Source organism: Abramis brama (genome assembly GCF_963993115.1).
Source record: "Abramis brama genome assembly, chromosome: 4".
NCBI lineage: Eukaryota > Metazoa > Chordata > Actinopteri > Cypriniformes > Leuciscidae > Abramis > Abramis brama.
In genome coordinates this window covers 8,537,741-8,553,751 of record NC_139966.1, presented here as the reverse complement: position 1 = coordinate 8,553,751, position 16,011 = coordinate 8,537,741, and the positions used below count along the sequence as shown (strand labels likewise).

Here is a 16,011-nt window from a genome sequence, read left to right as displayed (position 1 = left end):
GGCCCTCTCCTGAAGATTTGCTTCCTTTGTTATTAATAAATTAAGATATTTGCTTAATTTTGTGTTTGTGCTTTTCTGGATCAGGGGATTGATGTGACCGTCAGACTTTTTTTTTAATTTTACATTTTGTTACGACTTCATTTAAACCCTAGACTAACATTGAAGTTCGTAACAATATAAATGAAAGGAAACTGAGAACCATATAGGGGAAGAGGGTGGGATGGGAAAAGGTTGTGTTTTTTGTTTTGTATTGATTTTATTTACTTAGTTTTCTTTTTTGTTTTTGTTTTCTCTTCTGATGTTCAAAATTGAAAATCATCATTCTTGTAAGGTGTGACTGTAAGGTTATACATTTGTGTATATTCCTTGTGTATAATATGACTTTCAATGTATCAAACTCCTTCCTACACACCATTAGCATCTTGTAAGAGCTTTTTGTCAATAAAAACAAATCTTTAAAAAAAAAAAAAAAGAAAAGAAAGAAATCAGAAATAAATACTTATGCCACTATTACTACTACTAGCCTAGTAATAATAATACATAAAATATTAATAATAGTAGTTGTAATAATAATATCAAAAGTAAACAACGTAAAAGAAAAGCTAATGGTAAATCTTGAATATAAGCACAATAAGACTTTTATTGACAATATTGTTTTCCTCACTGTTGTATTTTATGATACAGAGATCATAACATTATTGTTGAAATTACACCTTAAAATTTGGTTTACGATTGAAGATGCGTGAAACTGTATGTGGAAGAAGTAACAGATTTATAAGAAAAAACTCATTTATTTGTATAGCGCTTTTCACAATACACATCGTTTCAAAGCAGCTTTACAGAAAATACATGAGATATTACAATCTAGAGTCTGATATCTGAGGAAACTGTCTAAGCTATGTATTTCAGAAATGTACATATGCAAAATCACAGTTAGCGAAAAATTTATTAGTTTAAACAATCTAATATTTTAAGGCAGAAACAATGATTTTATTGAAGTATTGAATACTTGTTTGTTAACAAATGATTATGAGATTTAGAAAATATAGCATTGGTGCGTGTTGATTCACTTTTACAGTATTATGACCCACATTAATGAAGACAAACAACACATTTCACAAGATTAAGATCGAGATTAAACTCAAATATGAACAAAAACAGCAAAACTAAACACAACCCTGACAACTATAATAATAACATTAGAAATGCTGTAAATCAAATGATAACTACATACATGACTGAAGTATACACACACACACACACACACACACACACACACACACACACAGACACAGGTTTCTATAGAGAATCATGAGATCCTTCATTCACACAGGAATTGATCATCAAACTGTGATATTGATTCATTCTCTTGAATATGTGTCTTAATTCCCTCGACTTTAACTTTCTGTTCCTGTATTTCTTTCATTGTTGCTTCTAACTTTAACATCTTTGTCTTCTGACATCATCTTTAAATGTCTCTGTTTTATGATTTTTTTATTGAATTTTTACATCAACAGAGCGAAACAATCAGAAAAGTAAAAAATAAAACAAAAACAAACATAATAATAAAAAGATAAAGATCAGTCCAGAACACCCCCCCACCCCACCCCACCCCACCCCCACCCGTATCATCCAGACATGTTTCAGTGAGTCTCATTGTGTCTCATATTTCCTCTCTCTTCTCTGTGTATCATTGTCTGTTTCTCTTTATTTCACTGACAGAAGTTCAGCTGTGTTATTAATGTAATGAAGAGACAATAAGAGACTCTAGAACATCTCACTGTCACTGATTTATCATGCAGCTCAAAGCATTATGGGTAGAGTCTCTCATCAGTCTATTCACATTCATCAACACAGTTTTAATGATGATCCATCATTATAAAGCCTAAACCCAGGATAGAGTGTGTGTGTGAATGTGGTCTGGACTGTGTGTATGAGGCTCAGTGTGTCAGAGACGCTGTAGAAGGACAGAGTTCCTGCACTGTGATCCACACACACTCCTGTTCTCCTGCTGATGGGCTTTACAGGGAGTTTAGTCTCTATGTCATTGTGCCAGAATGAGTAACTGGAGGAAGAGCAGAATAAACTCCAGGACTGATCATTACGTCCAAACACACACTCATCACCCAATCCCTTCCTGCTGATGCTCTTATATGACACTGATATACACACACCACCATGTTCATACCCACTCCACTCAATCTCCCAGTAACAGCGTCCACACATACTCTCACTACACAACACCTGCCATACATCATCAAATCTGTCTGGATGATCAGGATACGGCTGCTCTGTGTAAGTGCCAGTAATCTCTCTGTTCTCCTCAGACAGACGGAGGCGTTTACACACTGTGTTCAGATCCAGAGTGAACTGATGAGAATCTGATGGAGAGAAAACACATCAGTGAATTACACTGATACACTTATCTTGAGTCTTCATTTCAGATCTGACTCGTTCATTTAGGATTGTAAGCAACCAATGATAATAACGCACTAAAGAAATATCATTCTGTAACAGCTTTTGTCCTGAATGAGGTTCTGACTGAAATCGCCATGGTTACCAAACAGAAAAGATAGGATTCTTATGTTCAAATATTTCTGTAATCAGGAATTATGAAACTGTCTGATCTTTTACAGTTACAGTACAGTTTTAATTGCTTTGCCACAATTTTCACAAGCAAGAATTACATTTTCAAAACTCTTCGTACTAGGGATGCACCGATGCATCGGCTGAACATCGGTAACGGGCGATATTTGCCTCGTTAACTGCCATCGGCCATCGGAAAATAAAAATGACATTCGCCGATGATTATATGTGTCATGAACACTCAAGAGAAACTTTTTTTCCCTCTTTTTATTTGGGCTGGGGGAGATACCGAGACGGAAGAGGACTCTCCCGCGCACTCTCCTCAGTAACTTAGATTAAACAAAGAAGATGGCGGTCGTGTGGCAATATTTTACAGTTTCAGAGAAAGATCAGCGTTTTGCAGTTTGCAATACGTATTCCATTGAAATTTCAAGAGGGGGGGCTGATAGAAAGTCATTTAACACAACAAATCTCATTGGACATTTGAGAAGCAGGCACGAGGCGGTGTACGGCGATTACCTGCAAGCTGACCAAAAACGGAAAAATGAAGCCCCCAAGAAAGCGCCAACCCCCGGTAAGACTTCAATTGACACGGCGTTTGAGAAAGCCAAACAGCTGCCTCCAGACAGTGCCAAAGCGAAACAAATAACAAACAAGGTGATGGAGTTCATCGCTTTAGATGACCAGCCTTTCTCTGTAGTGGAGGACGTGGGTTTTCGGAGTCTGATGAAGTTTATGGAGCCATGCTACACGCTGCCGAGCCGGCGTCACTTTGCCAAGGTCTGTCTCCCCGAAATCCACAACATTGTGGCCACGCACATTCATGAGCTACTGGCTTGCGACATCGCTGCAATCAGTTTCACCACAGATATATGGAGTTCAGATGTAAGCCCTGTGAGCATGCTTAGCCTCACGGCACAGTGGATTGATAAGGACTTCAACCTGGTGAAGGCAGTGTTGCACTCTCAGGAGTTCGCAGGTACCCACTCAGCATCTGCCATCTCGGAGGCATTTGAGAAAATGTTCCAGACGTGGAAAATCGACAAAACCCCAGAGTGCATGCTGTCGTGAGAGATAATGCTAGGAATATGACGAAAGCTATGATGGACAGTGGTCTGGCTAGTTTTGGCTGCATGGTGCACACACTGCAACTGGCAATTCATGACGGTGTTTTTAGCCAGCGCAGCCTCACGGATGTTGTGGCTATTTGCCGAAAAATCGTCGGCCACTATAAACACTCACCCCTCGCCTATTCACGTCTCCAGGCTGTGCAGATCCAGTTGGGAATGAAACCAAAAAGGCTACAGCAAGATGTTTCCACTCGCTGGAATAGTACATTTTATATGATGGAGAGCTTGCTGGAACAAAAGCGCGCACTTGCTACATATGCCACAGACTACGACCTCCCGGCCACTCTTAGTGCGCACCAGTGGCAATTAATTGAAAACTTTATAACACTCCTCTCCCCATTTGAACAATTGACGAGAGAAGTTAGCTCATCAGAAGCATCAGCTGCAGATGTCATCCCCTCTGTGACAGCCCTGAGACGTCTTCTGAGTAAGCAGGCTGACACAGACCATGGCGTTAAAACAACAAAGACCTCATTATTAGAGGCTGTAAATAGACGCTTCGATCAAATCCAGTATGATCCCATGTTCTGCATTGCCACCTATTTGGATCCCAGATACAAGGATCGTTACTTTGATGAGGATGTTAAACAACGCGCTCGAGAAATACTTGAGTCACACCTGTTGCCTGCTGCCAGTGCAGAGGGTGGGACGCGCGATGGAGAGCGCGCACATCACACAGAGCGCAAGAAGCAACGATCCGACAGAGCAGGGCCCTCCCTGCATGATGTGTTTGAGGAGATTCTGGAAGAAAATGGACCAGAGAGGACAAGTACCTCTGTATCCCAACAACTGGGTATTTTCCTGGCAGAGACCACTATTCCCAGAGGTGAGAGCGCACTCTGCTATTGGAGAAATAACCACCTGCGTTTTCCAGAACTCGCACAAATGGCACGCAAATACCTTAGTGCGCCATGCACCAGCACCGAGAGTGAGCGGTTATTCAGCTCTGTGTCTCATGTCTTGGATGAAAAGAGAAATAGGCTTTGCTGTGACAAGGCAGAGATGCTTATCTTTGTAAAGAAAAACATGCATCTTATTAAGAAGTAGGCCAGAGATACAGCAGGTGACTTATGTGTCATTAAAATGATCAGAAATGGAGGTACTGTTTTTGTTTTATAAGATGCCCCATGTTCCAGCCTGTGAGTTCTGAAACACTGTAATGTTTTATTCTGTATGAGAAATACACAAGGTGAAAGATAGCCCTATTTATGTTTGTATTTATGAATAACATAATTTATTTATTTTAATAACATTATTTATTTATTTCAGTTGTTTTTGCATTTACACTTGATGTATTTTTTTTTATTTATCAGAAAAATATTTTTTATTGGGCCATGAAAATGATCTCATTGAGTAAGTTTTTGTTTATCAGGCTAAAACCACTCAAATAATTTTGTTGGGCAATGTACTAAAACAATCTTTTCATTGATTAGTTAGCAGTCAAAGGTTTTTGAATGTTATTTTTCAGAAAAGAACTTGTCATAAATAAGGTTATAACTAATGTCAACCAGAAAGAGACATTAAAGGTTGTTTTTGTTGCATAAATTGGTCTGATTGAATTTGTGCTCATTCTAGGATAGTGTGAGCAAGAGCCGAAAGAGTTGTATGTTTCCGTGGCACAAAAGAAGGAATAAATAACGAAAAGAAAAAACATCGGCATCGGCCCAGAATTTCCCAATCGGTGCATCCCTACTTCATACTAATATCACAACAACAGATCATCAGAAGTGCACTTTCCCCAAATATTCCAGCATGCGTTAAACACACACAATCACACAGTAATCCTGTTCACTGTTTATATATATATAGAGAGAGAGTGTGTGTGTGTGTGTGTGTGTGTGAGAGAGAGAGAGAGTGTGTGTGTGTGTGTGTGTGTGTGAGTGTGAGTGTGAATAACAAAGGGTGTGTGTGAAGCGTCTAGTGCAGTAGTGTGGAGTATGGAGCAGCTTGTAGTTAGTGCATGCTGCTTGCAACTTTCTGCTTTTTAACTACCGCCGCTGGCTAGCCCCCTCATAGGGGGTGAAAAGAGGAGCCGAGTGCGTAAGTCTCCTCCACCAGTACACAGCCTCTCCACCACCAAGACTCCTGCTGCAGTGCCTCCTCGCGGCCATACTTGGTAACTGGGTACCTTGCAGTCCCAGGCTAAACTGCAGGGGATCTCAGAGCAGCAGTGGGCCCCAGAGATGTGGTGTGCAGGCCCACCACACGGTGGTCCTGACGCCCGTCAACCACTGCCCCAGCTATGGGTAAATAGCCCCATGAGGCAAGGCTAAGGGAGCACATCCCAACAGGAAAGCAATGTGCTGGAGACACGCAATAGGCGGGCCTAAACTGGGCCCACCCATGCCACCAAATCTACCTCATCATGGTGAAGTTAGTGCTACTGGGGAGAGCGCACCCCCTTTAGCACTTTAAAAAATTCTTTGTGCAGGTTTTCCAGCTTTGACCAACGGTGACCATTACCTGGATCTACTACTGGTTGAAGTCTGGCGGCGATGGGGTGTCTGATGACGGGGGCAGGTTTCAATAGACTGGGAGCTCATAGTCAGAGCCCTGCACATCAGTGGCACAAGGTATATGGTCGCTAACAGCTGGGGCTGAGTGGCAGCTGTTCTCGGCAGACCCTTGTGCGACTGAGCAGCCCTATTCAGGGACTGCACTGCTCACCTCAAGCTGAGGAAGGGCCTAGAAAAGGTGGTCTAAAAAATGCCCATTCAATTTACACCTGGACAAGATACCATGCCTGTCGGGTGATTCCACTTCTGCGGTCGAAACAAAAGAAATAAATTATACACCCTTAACCCTCTGGGGACCAAAAACGCGCCCGCGCGTTTTGCTCGTTTTTTTTTTTTAGCAATGAAAATAAACACTAAATGCTCTGTTAATTTTGATCTTTCATTTTCGTGTAATACATCAATCGATCCTGTTCAGTTTCTATTTTTTTTCTGTATACTCACAATAAAAATAAAGTGTTTTGCTTTTGCAAACAGACCCACGGGCATAAAGCTTGAGATCGCATCTTTTAAATGAAGTCATTTATATAAAAAACAAATATTCTTAGTTTCTGTAATCTGTATACAAAGAGAGCGACTCCAGTCGAGCTCATTACGAGATGATTCACAGTAATTTGACCACTCCCCGGAGAGCGCGCGCTATTCAAATGCAAATTCTGAGAACCATTTCAGTCTGTGAAACGCCTACATCAGCTGTAAACAAAGCGCGAGTGAGACATTATAGCCTTTATGGAGAAAAGTTTCCACAGTGCTGATGAGGAGAAATATTTCCTGATATGAGCAGCAGATCGCGCTGAGGAGTGAGGTAGGCTGTTTTCTTTTCTCAAGTGTGGAATAACGTTATGGAATAACGTTATGGAATTACGTTAGTGTAGGCCTATAAACCGCAAAAAGATGAATCGCATTTCTATAATATGACTCGCGTTTCTGTGAGATGAATGAAGGGTACATATTTGTAAAGAGTGTTTAGCCTAAATATGAATCGCGTGTCTGTGTGTGAAAGAATAAACTGCTTTGCCATAGCCTACTGAGATGAGTAAAAATCGACTGGAATATGTTGAAATAAAATGTATTTGTATAAGCAACGTAAATTAACATTTATATGCCCTGATATTTCAATAAAACAACGTTAGTCAGGCGTTAGTCACACTATTTTTGTCAAAAATAAAGTCATAGACTAAGATGTTAGATGTTCCAATGTTGGCTATATTCAAACTAATGAATACATATGATAAAATGTAGGCCTATAATCTTTTTTTTCTTTCTTTTTTTTTTTTTACAAAGAAAGAGTACACTTGAAATATTGTTGAAATTGTAATTATTGTTGTAATTGTAACATTTTTAATAAAATAGCTAAACATATTTACAAGATAGATGTAAGCGAAATCTTAAATGGTCAATATAAGTATTCTTCTAAATACATTGTCCTTGCATTGTGGCTCAGTCAGTGTCACACCTGAATGAATGGCTAATTATGCAGAGTCATTATGCAGAGTGGGTGGGACAACCCAGGTGTAAACTACTCCTTCACGCCCCCCTCGCATATTGGCTTTCCAAGCAAAACCTGTTTTACACCATTTAAATCAATGTATTTTTTTTTTGTGAACGATAAAGCAAGACTATTTTCACATAATTTTGAAGCCAGTACTCAAAGGTACAACATCAATTAGACAAAAGTCTTGTGGACACATATTTAATATGTGTTTTGTGGTCTTAATTCAGCCACTTTCATTTTAATTTTTTCCAATAACCACGCATAAACATTATTCTCTTAAAAATACAAACATCTACATACACGTTGCCCGCATATTTTGGTAGCCCTGTTTGTGCTATATAGAGTGATTTTACACCTTTGCCATTAACATGTTTATAAATAACTGAAAAAAGCACAAATTTCAAGGCATGTCAGAACATCTCAAGGGCTCCAAAAACACCTTGGTCCCCAGAGGGTTAAGACTCACTGAAACACCAGTGTGCATCAGTGAAAGACTGATGACCCTCCGTATACCCCTGGTGAAGAACCGCTATGCCGCACTTCAAAGTGTGTATGCTCCAACTGTACCATCTGATAGTGAGTCTAAAGACTCCTTTTACCAAACACTGGATGAGGGTCTCCACCAGATCCCCAAGAACGGTAAGATCCTCCTGCTTGGGGACTTCAACGCTCGTGTTAGGCAGAACAGTGGGATATGGAAAGGAGTTCTTGGCAGGCACAGGATTGGTCAGGTCAACACAAATGGCTTGAGGTTACTTACCCTCTGCTCTGAGCACAACCTGACCATAACCAACACCATCTTCCAGCAAAAGACCAAATACAAAACATCATGGATGCACCCACGCTCCAAACATTGGCACCTGATTGATTATGTCATCATCAGACGTTGTGACATCAGAGATGTTCTCATAACCCGGGCCATGAGAAGTGCGGAATGCTGGACAGATCACCGCATGACCATGACCAAGGTCCTCATGAAAATGTGCCCCCCATCGTCGGGAAGTGCAGAGAACTCTGCGGAACTTACAGAACAAGTGATGGATGGAGAAGGCTCATGAAATTCAGTCATTTGCTGACAGAAATGATATGCACAACTTTTACAATACAGTTAAATCCATTTATGGCCCAGGAAGTCACTGCATCACTCCCCTGAAAACAGCAGATGGGCTCAAAGTCCTGAATAGCATCTCACGACCCGAATAGCATCTTGGAGAGGTGGGCTGAACATTTTAACACCCTACTGAATCAGGACTCTTATGCAGACTATACCATCCTGGATGAACTTCCTGAATTTCCCCCCAATTGATAACCTTAGCCATCCTCAAACTTTCATGGAGGTTCTGACAGCTGTCCACTCCCTGAAGTGCAACAAGTCTCCTGGCTCTGACAATATTCCTGCAGAACTGCTAAAACAGGGAGGGTATCTCTGCACAAGAACACTACACCATTACATCACCAAGGTTTGGGCTGATGAATTCATCCCACAGTATTGGAGGGATGCTAGTATTGTCACCATATATAAAAGCAAAGGGGATAGGGCTATTTGTGACAACCATAGGGGCATATCACTTCTTGCTGTGGCAGGTAAGGTCCTGGCCAAGGTGATGCTACAAAGACTGATCAATGACATCACAGAGTCTATGCTACCGAGTCACAATGCGGGTTTAGAAGGAACAGGAATACAGTCGACATGGTCTTCACAACCCGGCAACTCCAGGAAAAGTGCAGGGAGCAACATAAAGATCTGTTTATGGCTTTTGTCGACCTCTCCAAAGCCTTCGACACTGTGCAGAGTGATCTCTTGTGGGAAGTCCTCCTCCGGTTCGGATGCTCCACTAAGTTTGTCAACATCCTCCGTCAGTTTCACGATGGAATGACTGCTACGGTGATAATAGGAGGTCAACAATCAAGCCTTTTCCCTGTGCGCACAGGGGTAAGGCAGGGATGTGTACTGGCACCAGTGCTTTTTAACATCTTCCTCATATGTGTCACCCAGCTTCTCCACAAGGAGATTGAAGACAACAGTGGGGTGACAGTAGCATACAGGCTGGACGGCAACCTCTTTAATATCAGGAGACTGCAGGCAACCACCAAATTGCACGGAGTGAGGATACTTGAGCTGCAGTATGTCGATGACTGCGCTCTTGTATCTCACTCTTCACAAGACCTCCAGTCTGTCTTAGATGCAGCAGTAAGGGCATATAGCAGGATGGGGTTGACCATCAACACTGCCAAAACAGTGATAATCTGACAGTGGAGTGCAAACATCCCATCCGCACCACCCATCTTCTCTGTTGCAGATGAAAAACTGTTGGTTGTTCCATCATTCAAATACCTGGGGAGCATTATCTCTGAAGACAATAACATTGACAATGAGGTCAAGAACAGAATCAAACAAGCATCAGCTGCCTTTGGAAGACTCCAGCGGCGGGTTTTTCAGAATAAGAACCTTCATTGCCTTCACACTGAGATCCTCAGAAGAGCAGGTTGCAAGAGTATTGAGGCTACAATCACCCAGCACCAACTGCGCTGGTTGGGGCATGTCATAAGGATGCCCTACAACCGTCTGCCCCGCAGAGTGCTATATGGCCAGCTACAACAAGGTCAGCGCTCTGCTGGAGGACAGAAGAAATGCTTCAAAGACCAATTGAAGACAGTGCTAAAGAACTGCAAAATAAAACCTGGGGACCTGGAGAACATGGATGCTGACCGCAACAGCTGGCGGCAGCTATGTCTAGATGGGACCCAAGCACTGGAGGAAAAAAGGACAGTCAGGAGACAACAAAGAAGGTTCAGGAGAAACACTCCCATAAATACCAGTAACAACAATACCATGTATATGTATATATATATATAGAATATGTGGATCCAGAATCGGATTATTCAGCCATCAGAAAAGTCATCATTAAAAGACAGAAGTGGACGTCATCATCGGATTTGATGGACAACTACAAGCAAGCAAGTGTGAGTGTGAGTGTGAGTGTGTGTGTGTGTGTGTGTGTGTGTGTGTGTGTGTGTGTGTGTGAGAGAGAGAGAGGGAGAGTGTGTGTGTGTGTGTGTGTGTGTGTGTGTGTGAGAGAGAGAGAGAGAGAGAGAGAGACACAGTATGTGTGTGTGTGTGTGTGTGTGTGTGTGAGAGAGAGAGAGAGAGACAGAGTGTGTGAGAGAGAGCGAGTGTGTGAGAGAGCGAGTGTGTGTGTGTGTGTGTGAGAGAGAGAGAGAGAGAGAGAGAGAGTGTGTGTGTGTGTGTGTGTGTGTGTGTGTGTGTGTAGACGTACATTTGTGTAGTCCTGCTGTAATCCAGATCTCTCCTCCATGATCCACACTACAAAACACACAGTGACAGTTAATCAGTAAACAGACTCTCAGACACACACACACTCTCAGACACACACACACACACACACACACACACACACACTCTCTCTCTCTCTCTCTCTCTCTCTCTCTCTCGTGGAAATTTAATATGTTCTTCATGTTTGCATTTTTTTATATTCATAGAATCTTAGAAATATGATGATAATCAGATGAATGTAGTGTTGATACATACCCTTATGAATATATGATGAGTATGTTTATGTCCTTGTATATGACCTGACAAAAGTTAATGTGACTGAAAGTATGACCGAGACAGAAAGTCTCCATTCAAGGGTGTAATATGATTAAGTATGATAGACAAATCTAAACAATATGTTAGTTATTGCTAAGATGTATCTTGATGTAGCCTCAGGAAAACAACCTTGGGGGAGGAACAACTATAAAGAATGAAGTAAACCCCCCACTCGTTGTCACACTCTGCAGTAATGTAATGACTGTATGACTGCTGACCTTTCCTTGATCCATGTTTGTCTCTTATTCAGTGATGTAAAATTGTTTCCCACTACACTCTCACACACACACTTTCTCTCTCTCTCTCTCTCTCTCTCTCTCTCTCTCCCCGTCTGTGCCATGTGAGCGTTGAGCGCGGAGTGTTTGAGGGTGTGAGGTATGAGTGATTCCTTTCTATTTTTCCTTCTTTTCTATCTTTTTTTTGTGTGTATGTTTTGTTTTGCTTGGTGGGTGACTGTGTTGACCTCGTGAGTGTTGGTGAAGTGGTTAATTTACGGGGCTCTCTGCTCCCAGTGTTTGTACTGAGAGCATGGCAAATCCAGGTGTGCAGAATCTCGGGTTTCTAACGAGATGGCATGCGGTTAAAATTGATTAAATTTTTGGTGTTGAAGAATGTAGTTTAGCTATAGGTATGTTAATTGGTTACGAGAATATCTTGTCAGCATCGCGGATGAATGGTGCTGTTGTTGTTTTCGTTAAGACAAATGAATTGGCGAATCAACTGGTGGAGACTGGTGTTGATATTCGTGGCATTTTTGAGCAGGTGCTTCCTCTTTCTACACCCTCAAAAAGGGTAACGTTATCTAACGTGCCACCCTTTATTAAGAATGAGGTTTTGGTAGAGATGCTTTCCAGATATGGTAAAATGGTGTCAACAATAAAGATGATCGCAATTGGGGGAAAGTCTTCTCTACTAAAACATGTGGTGTCATTTAGACGGTATGTCTATATGATTCTAAAAGATAATGTTGAAGAATTGGACTTAACTCAAAATTTTCATAATGAGGATTTTAATCATATGATTTTCGCCACAACGAACACAATGAAATGTTTTGGTTGTGGTGAAAACGGACATCTTGTACGTGATTGCCCTAGGAAAGTGGATAAAACAAATAATAAAAATGCTGAGACAATTGATGATACAACCGCTACGAGTACAATTGCTAGAGAATTGCAGAACGTAACTATAGATGCGGAAAGGCCGGGAACAAGTGCGGCTTGTGTACCCGCTGCATTAATAGATGCGGAGAAAAATACATCATATTTTAATAATTAGCGGTCTTTGAAGACAAAGAGAATAAAAATCTCGAGAGCAGTCAGACAACAACAGATCGAAGTCAAACGATTGAGTCAGAAGATGATGACAACAGTGCGCTTGAATCTAGCGAACAGAACGCGATGAATGTGGATAATACTGAGGGTTCTGTGTGTGAATTGGAGGGTTATTCTTTTAAAACACAGCAAAAAAGAAAATTAAAGGAACGTTATGCTAATAAACCGATTAAAGGACTTGATGTTCGGGAGGTGAGCCATACTGAAACAGAAAGTGACAGTGAGGTCTCTGAGTGTAGTATTTCAGATAGTTTACCTCAGAGTGGATTTTCTAGTCGAGTATAGTGTAGACGACATCAAACAGTTTTTAAAAGTGACAAAAAATGCAAGGAAAGTTAAAATTGAAGAGTTTTTTCCAGATATTTTGCAATTTATTGAGAAGGCAAAAACTTTCAGGAGTGAGAGCTGTTTCACCGACCAAGAAGGTTATCGGTTAAAAAAGATACTTGCCAGACTAAATGCTCAATCAGAACTCAGTGAAAATAGTCAAAATGGTTAAGGGTTGTTGTTCTTCGTGTTTATTTTCTTGGTTACGGTGGGAGGTGCTTCTTTTCCTATTTATGGGAGTAGTAAATTTTGCCTCCTTAAATGATAATGGAGCAAGAGAAAGTAGGAAAAGAGCACAGTTGTATGAGTTAATGACACAGAAGATGATTGATGTTTTAAAGTTATTGATGTTTTTTAGTTAAACTCCAAGAACTATTTGAGTTGACAAAAAATGGAACTCATTTAGAGTCTTTAAAAAAAAAAGAGAGAAAGCTTCTTTGACTGAATTGTTAGATTTATCTACACAGGGTGCTATAATTAGATCACGTTTTCAGAGTATTGAATCTATGGATGCACCTTCAAAATTCTTTTTTAACATGGAGAGGAAAAATGGGCAAAATAGATTTATTCATGCTCTGCGCTCAGAAACGGGAGTCCTTTTGCGCAATCCTTTAGAGATTCGGAATAGAGCGGTAAAATTTTATGAGGATTTATATAAGAGTGAATTGTTGGTTATACAAGGCCTGAATAATGTTTTTCTTGAAAATATGCCGCAAGTATCTGAAGAGGCTAATATCGGAATTAACAAAGCACTGTCGATGGAAGAACTGGAGAGAGCTCTTAAAAGTATGGAAAACGGAAAAACGACTTTTATAAAGTCTTTTGGGCAGAGGTAGGTCCAGATCTACTAGAAGTTCTTAATCAGAGTTTAATTGATGGACAGTTGCCAAAAAGCTGCCGTAGAGCAATCATTACTTTGCTCCCGAAAAAGGGAGATTTAAGTGAGATTAAGAATCGGAGGCCTGTGAGTTTGTTATGCAACGACTATAAAATACTTTCGAAAGCCTTGGCGAATATATTAGGAGAAGTTTTAGATCAAATTATTCATTCAGATCAGACATATTGTGTGCCTGGTAGGAAAATATTGATGATTTTATATTGATGATTAAAGCTGTGTTTTGTGACGTTGAGAGTATGTTGAAATTAAATGGTGACTTATGCGCTCCTTTTAAGGTTTTAAGAGGAGTTAGGCAAGGCTGTGCACTATCTGGCATGCTTTATACGTTAGCCTAATTGTGCGTTCACACCAGACGCGAATAGTGATTTCAATGTTAAGTCAATGCAAAGACGCGTTACGCGCGTAAAAATTCCTGTGGCGCGAATGAGGCGTAGATTGCGGCAGACGCGAATACGCCTCATTCGCGCGTCAAGTTTGCGTGAATTGAGCGTCTGGTGCGTTAAGCGCGAATGATTTTATGTAGTGCTTTTTGTGCATTCATGCGTTTGACACGAATTCGCATCTGCCGCCAGAGTTGAAAAATCTGAACTTCTGCGTCAATTCGTGCCGCGTTAACCAATCAGGAGTCTGCTTGCTGCTGTCACGTGGTGAAGTAAAAACAAAGTAAATCTTTTATCACATAAAAACATGATTTCAATATATAAGACATATTCATTTTGTATTGAATGCTATTTATTCCATATCTAAATCCAGATTATATGAAACATTATTATTCTAAAGACAACCAATATATTTTAGTGTATAATAACAGTTCATGTCTGGAGTGTTGTGTGAGAAAGAAAAAAAAACACAGGACAGGTTAATTACTTTTGAAGGCTGGCTCCATTTATCATCAATACAAAAATAAATTACAGATTATGTGGGTGAGGGTGAGGGTGATCCTCGCTCTGATGCGGGACAACAGGTCATTAAACTGGGCGCGGGACAGGCGGAAGCACCGCTGATAGCGGCCGTCATGCAGGCGCAGCTCCTGGAGCAAATCAAAAGTAAAACTCGCCAAACTGGGTTCGCCTCCGAAGGGTCTGGTGGTCACAAATACGGCGACGATGATCCCTACCCGCTGTTCTACTCGCCAGAGCAAATACAGAGCGGTGACTCTCTCGATAAATGATCGATCAACATCAGACATCTTGTAAAAAGATGGCCGCCAATGGGTTTCGAAACTTTCGTCTCTGACGCTTCAATCTGCTTCAATCTTTTGTTTTTATGTGTGTCAATTTCACTCTTGACGCGCAAATGGACACGGCAGGCGTGAATTTGACACGCTATTCGCGTCCAGTGTGAACGCACAGTTAGAACCTCTTTTGAATAAGTTAAGAGCAGAGATGTCAGGTGTGGTTATGCCAAATTCCACCCATACTGTTAAATTATCAGCTTACGCTGATGATGTGGTGGTACTAATTAAAGATCAAAGTGATGTGAACATGATATTGCGATTATTGGAAGAGTTCTTCTGCAAAAGTGAATTGGCAAAAAAGCGAAGCCATAAGTGTTGGGAGTTGGTTACGTGGTGAGCCCATTCTTCCAGCTGGTCTGAAATGGACCAAGGATGGTTTTAAATTCTTGGGAGTGTTTTTGGGAAATGAGAATGTTGTTAAGAAATATTTTGAAGATGTTATTGAAAAAGTAAAAGGGCGCTTAAATAAGTGGAAGTGTTTACTCCCAAAAATGTCTTATAAGGGGCGAATATTGATAATTAACAATTTGGTTGCCTCCGCTCTCTGGCATCGTTTGATTGGTGTAGACCCCCCAGCAGACTTTTTAAGCAAGATCCAGTCAATCCTAATAGACTTTTTCTGGGATAAGCTGCATTGGGTGCCGAAACATGTGCTGTACCTTTCTAAGGATGAAGGAGGTCATGGACTAGTACATTTGCAGAGTCGAATAGCAGCTTTCCAAATTCAGTTCATACAAAGACTTTTAAAGGACTCAAATGCAAACTGGAGGATTGTAGCTTTGTCTTTACTTTTGTTTGAAGGACTGGGGCTGGATAAAGCCTTAGTTTGGATGGATCCTCAAAAGCTAAAACTCTCCAAGTTTTGTGTTTTTTTATCGGAATCT

General features: G+C 40.9%; 1 protein-coding gene across 12 annotated transcripts in view; it reads right to left on the bottom strand.

Annotated features, from left to right (window-relative positions):
• Positions 1–771: 771 nt before the first annotated feature.
• Positions 772–16,011, bottom strand: part of LOC311081604 (NLR family CARD domain-containing protein 3-like) — a 77,535-nt gene continuing 62,295 nt past the window's right edge. For all 12 annotated transcript variants that reach the window (XM_084112166.1, XM_084112163.1, XM_084112168.1 and 9 more), the window contains 2 exons: positions 11,003–11,049; positions 772–2,381 (listed from right to left, as the gene is read on the bottom strand). In XM_084112166.1, the coding sequence (XP_083968292.1) occupies positions 1,849–2,381; positions 11,003–11,049 (580 nt within the window). In that variant the 3' untranslated portion in view covers positions 772–1,848. The remainder of the gene's footprint in view (positions 2,382–11,002; positions 11,050–16,011) is intronic.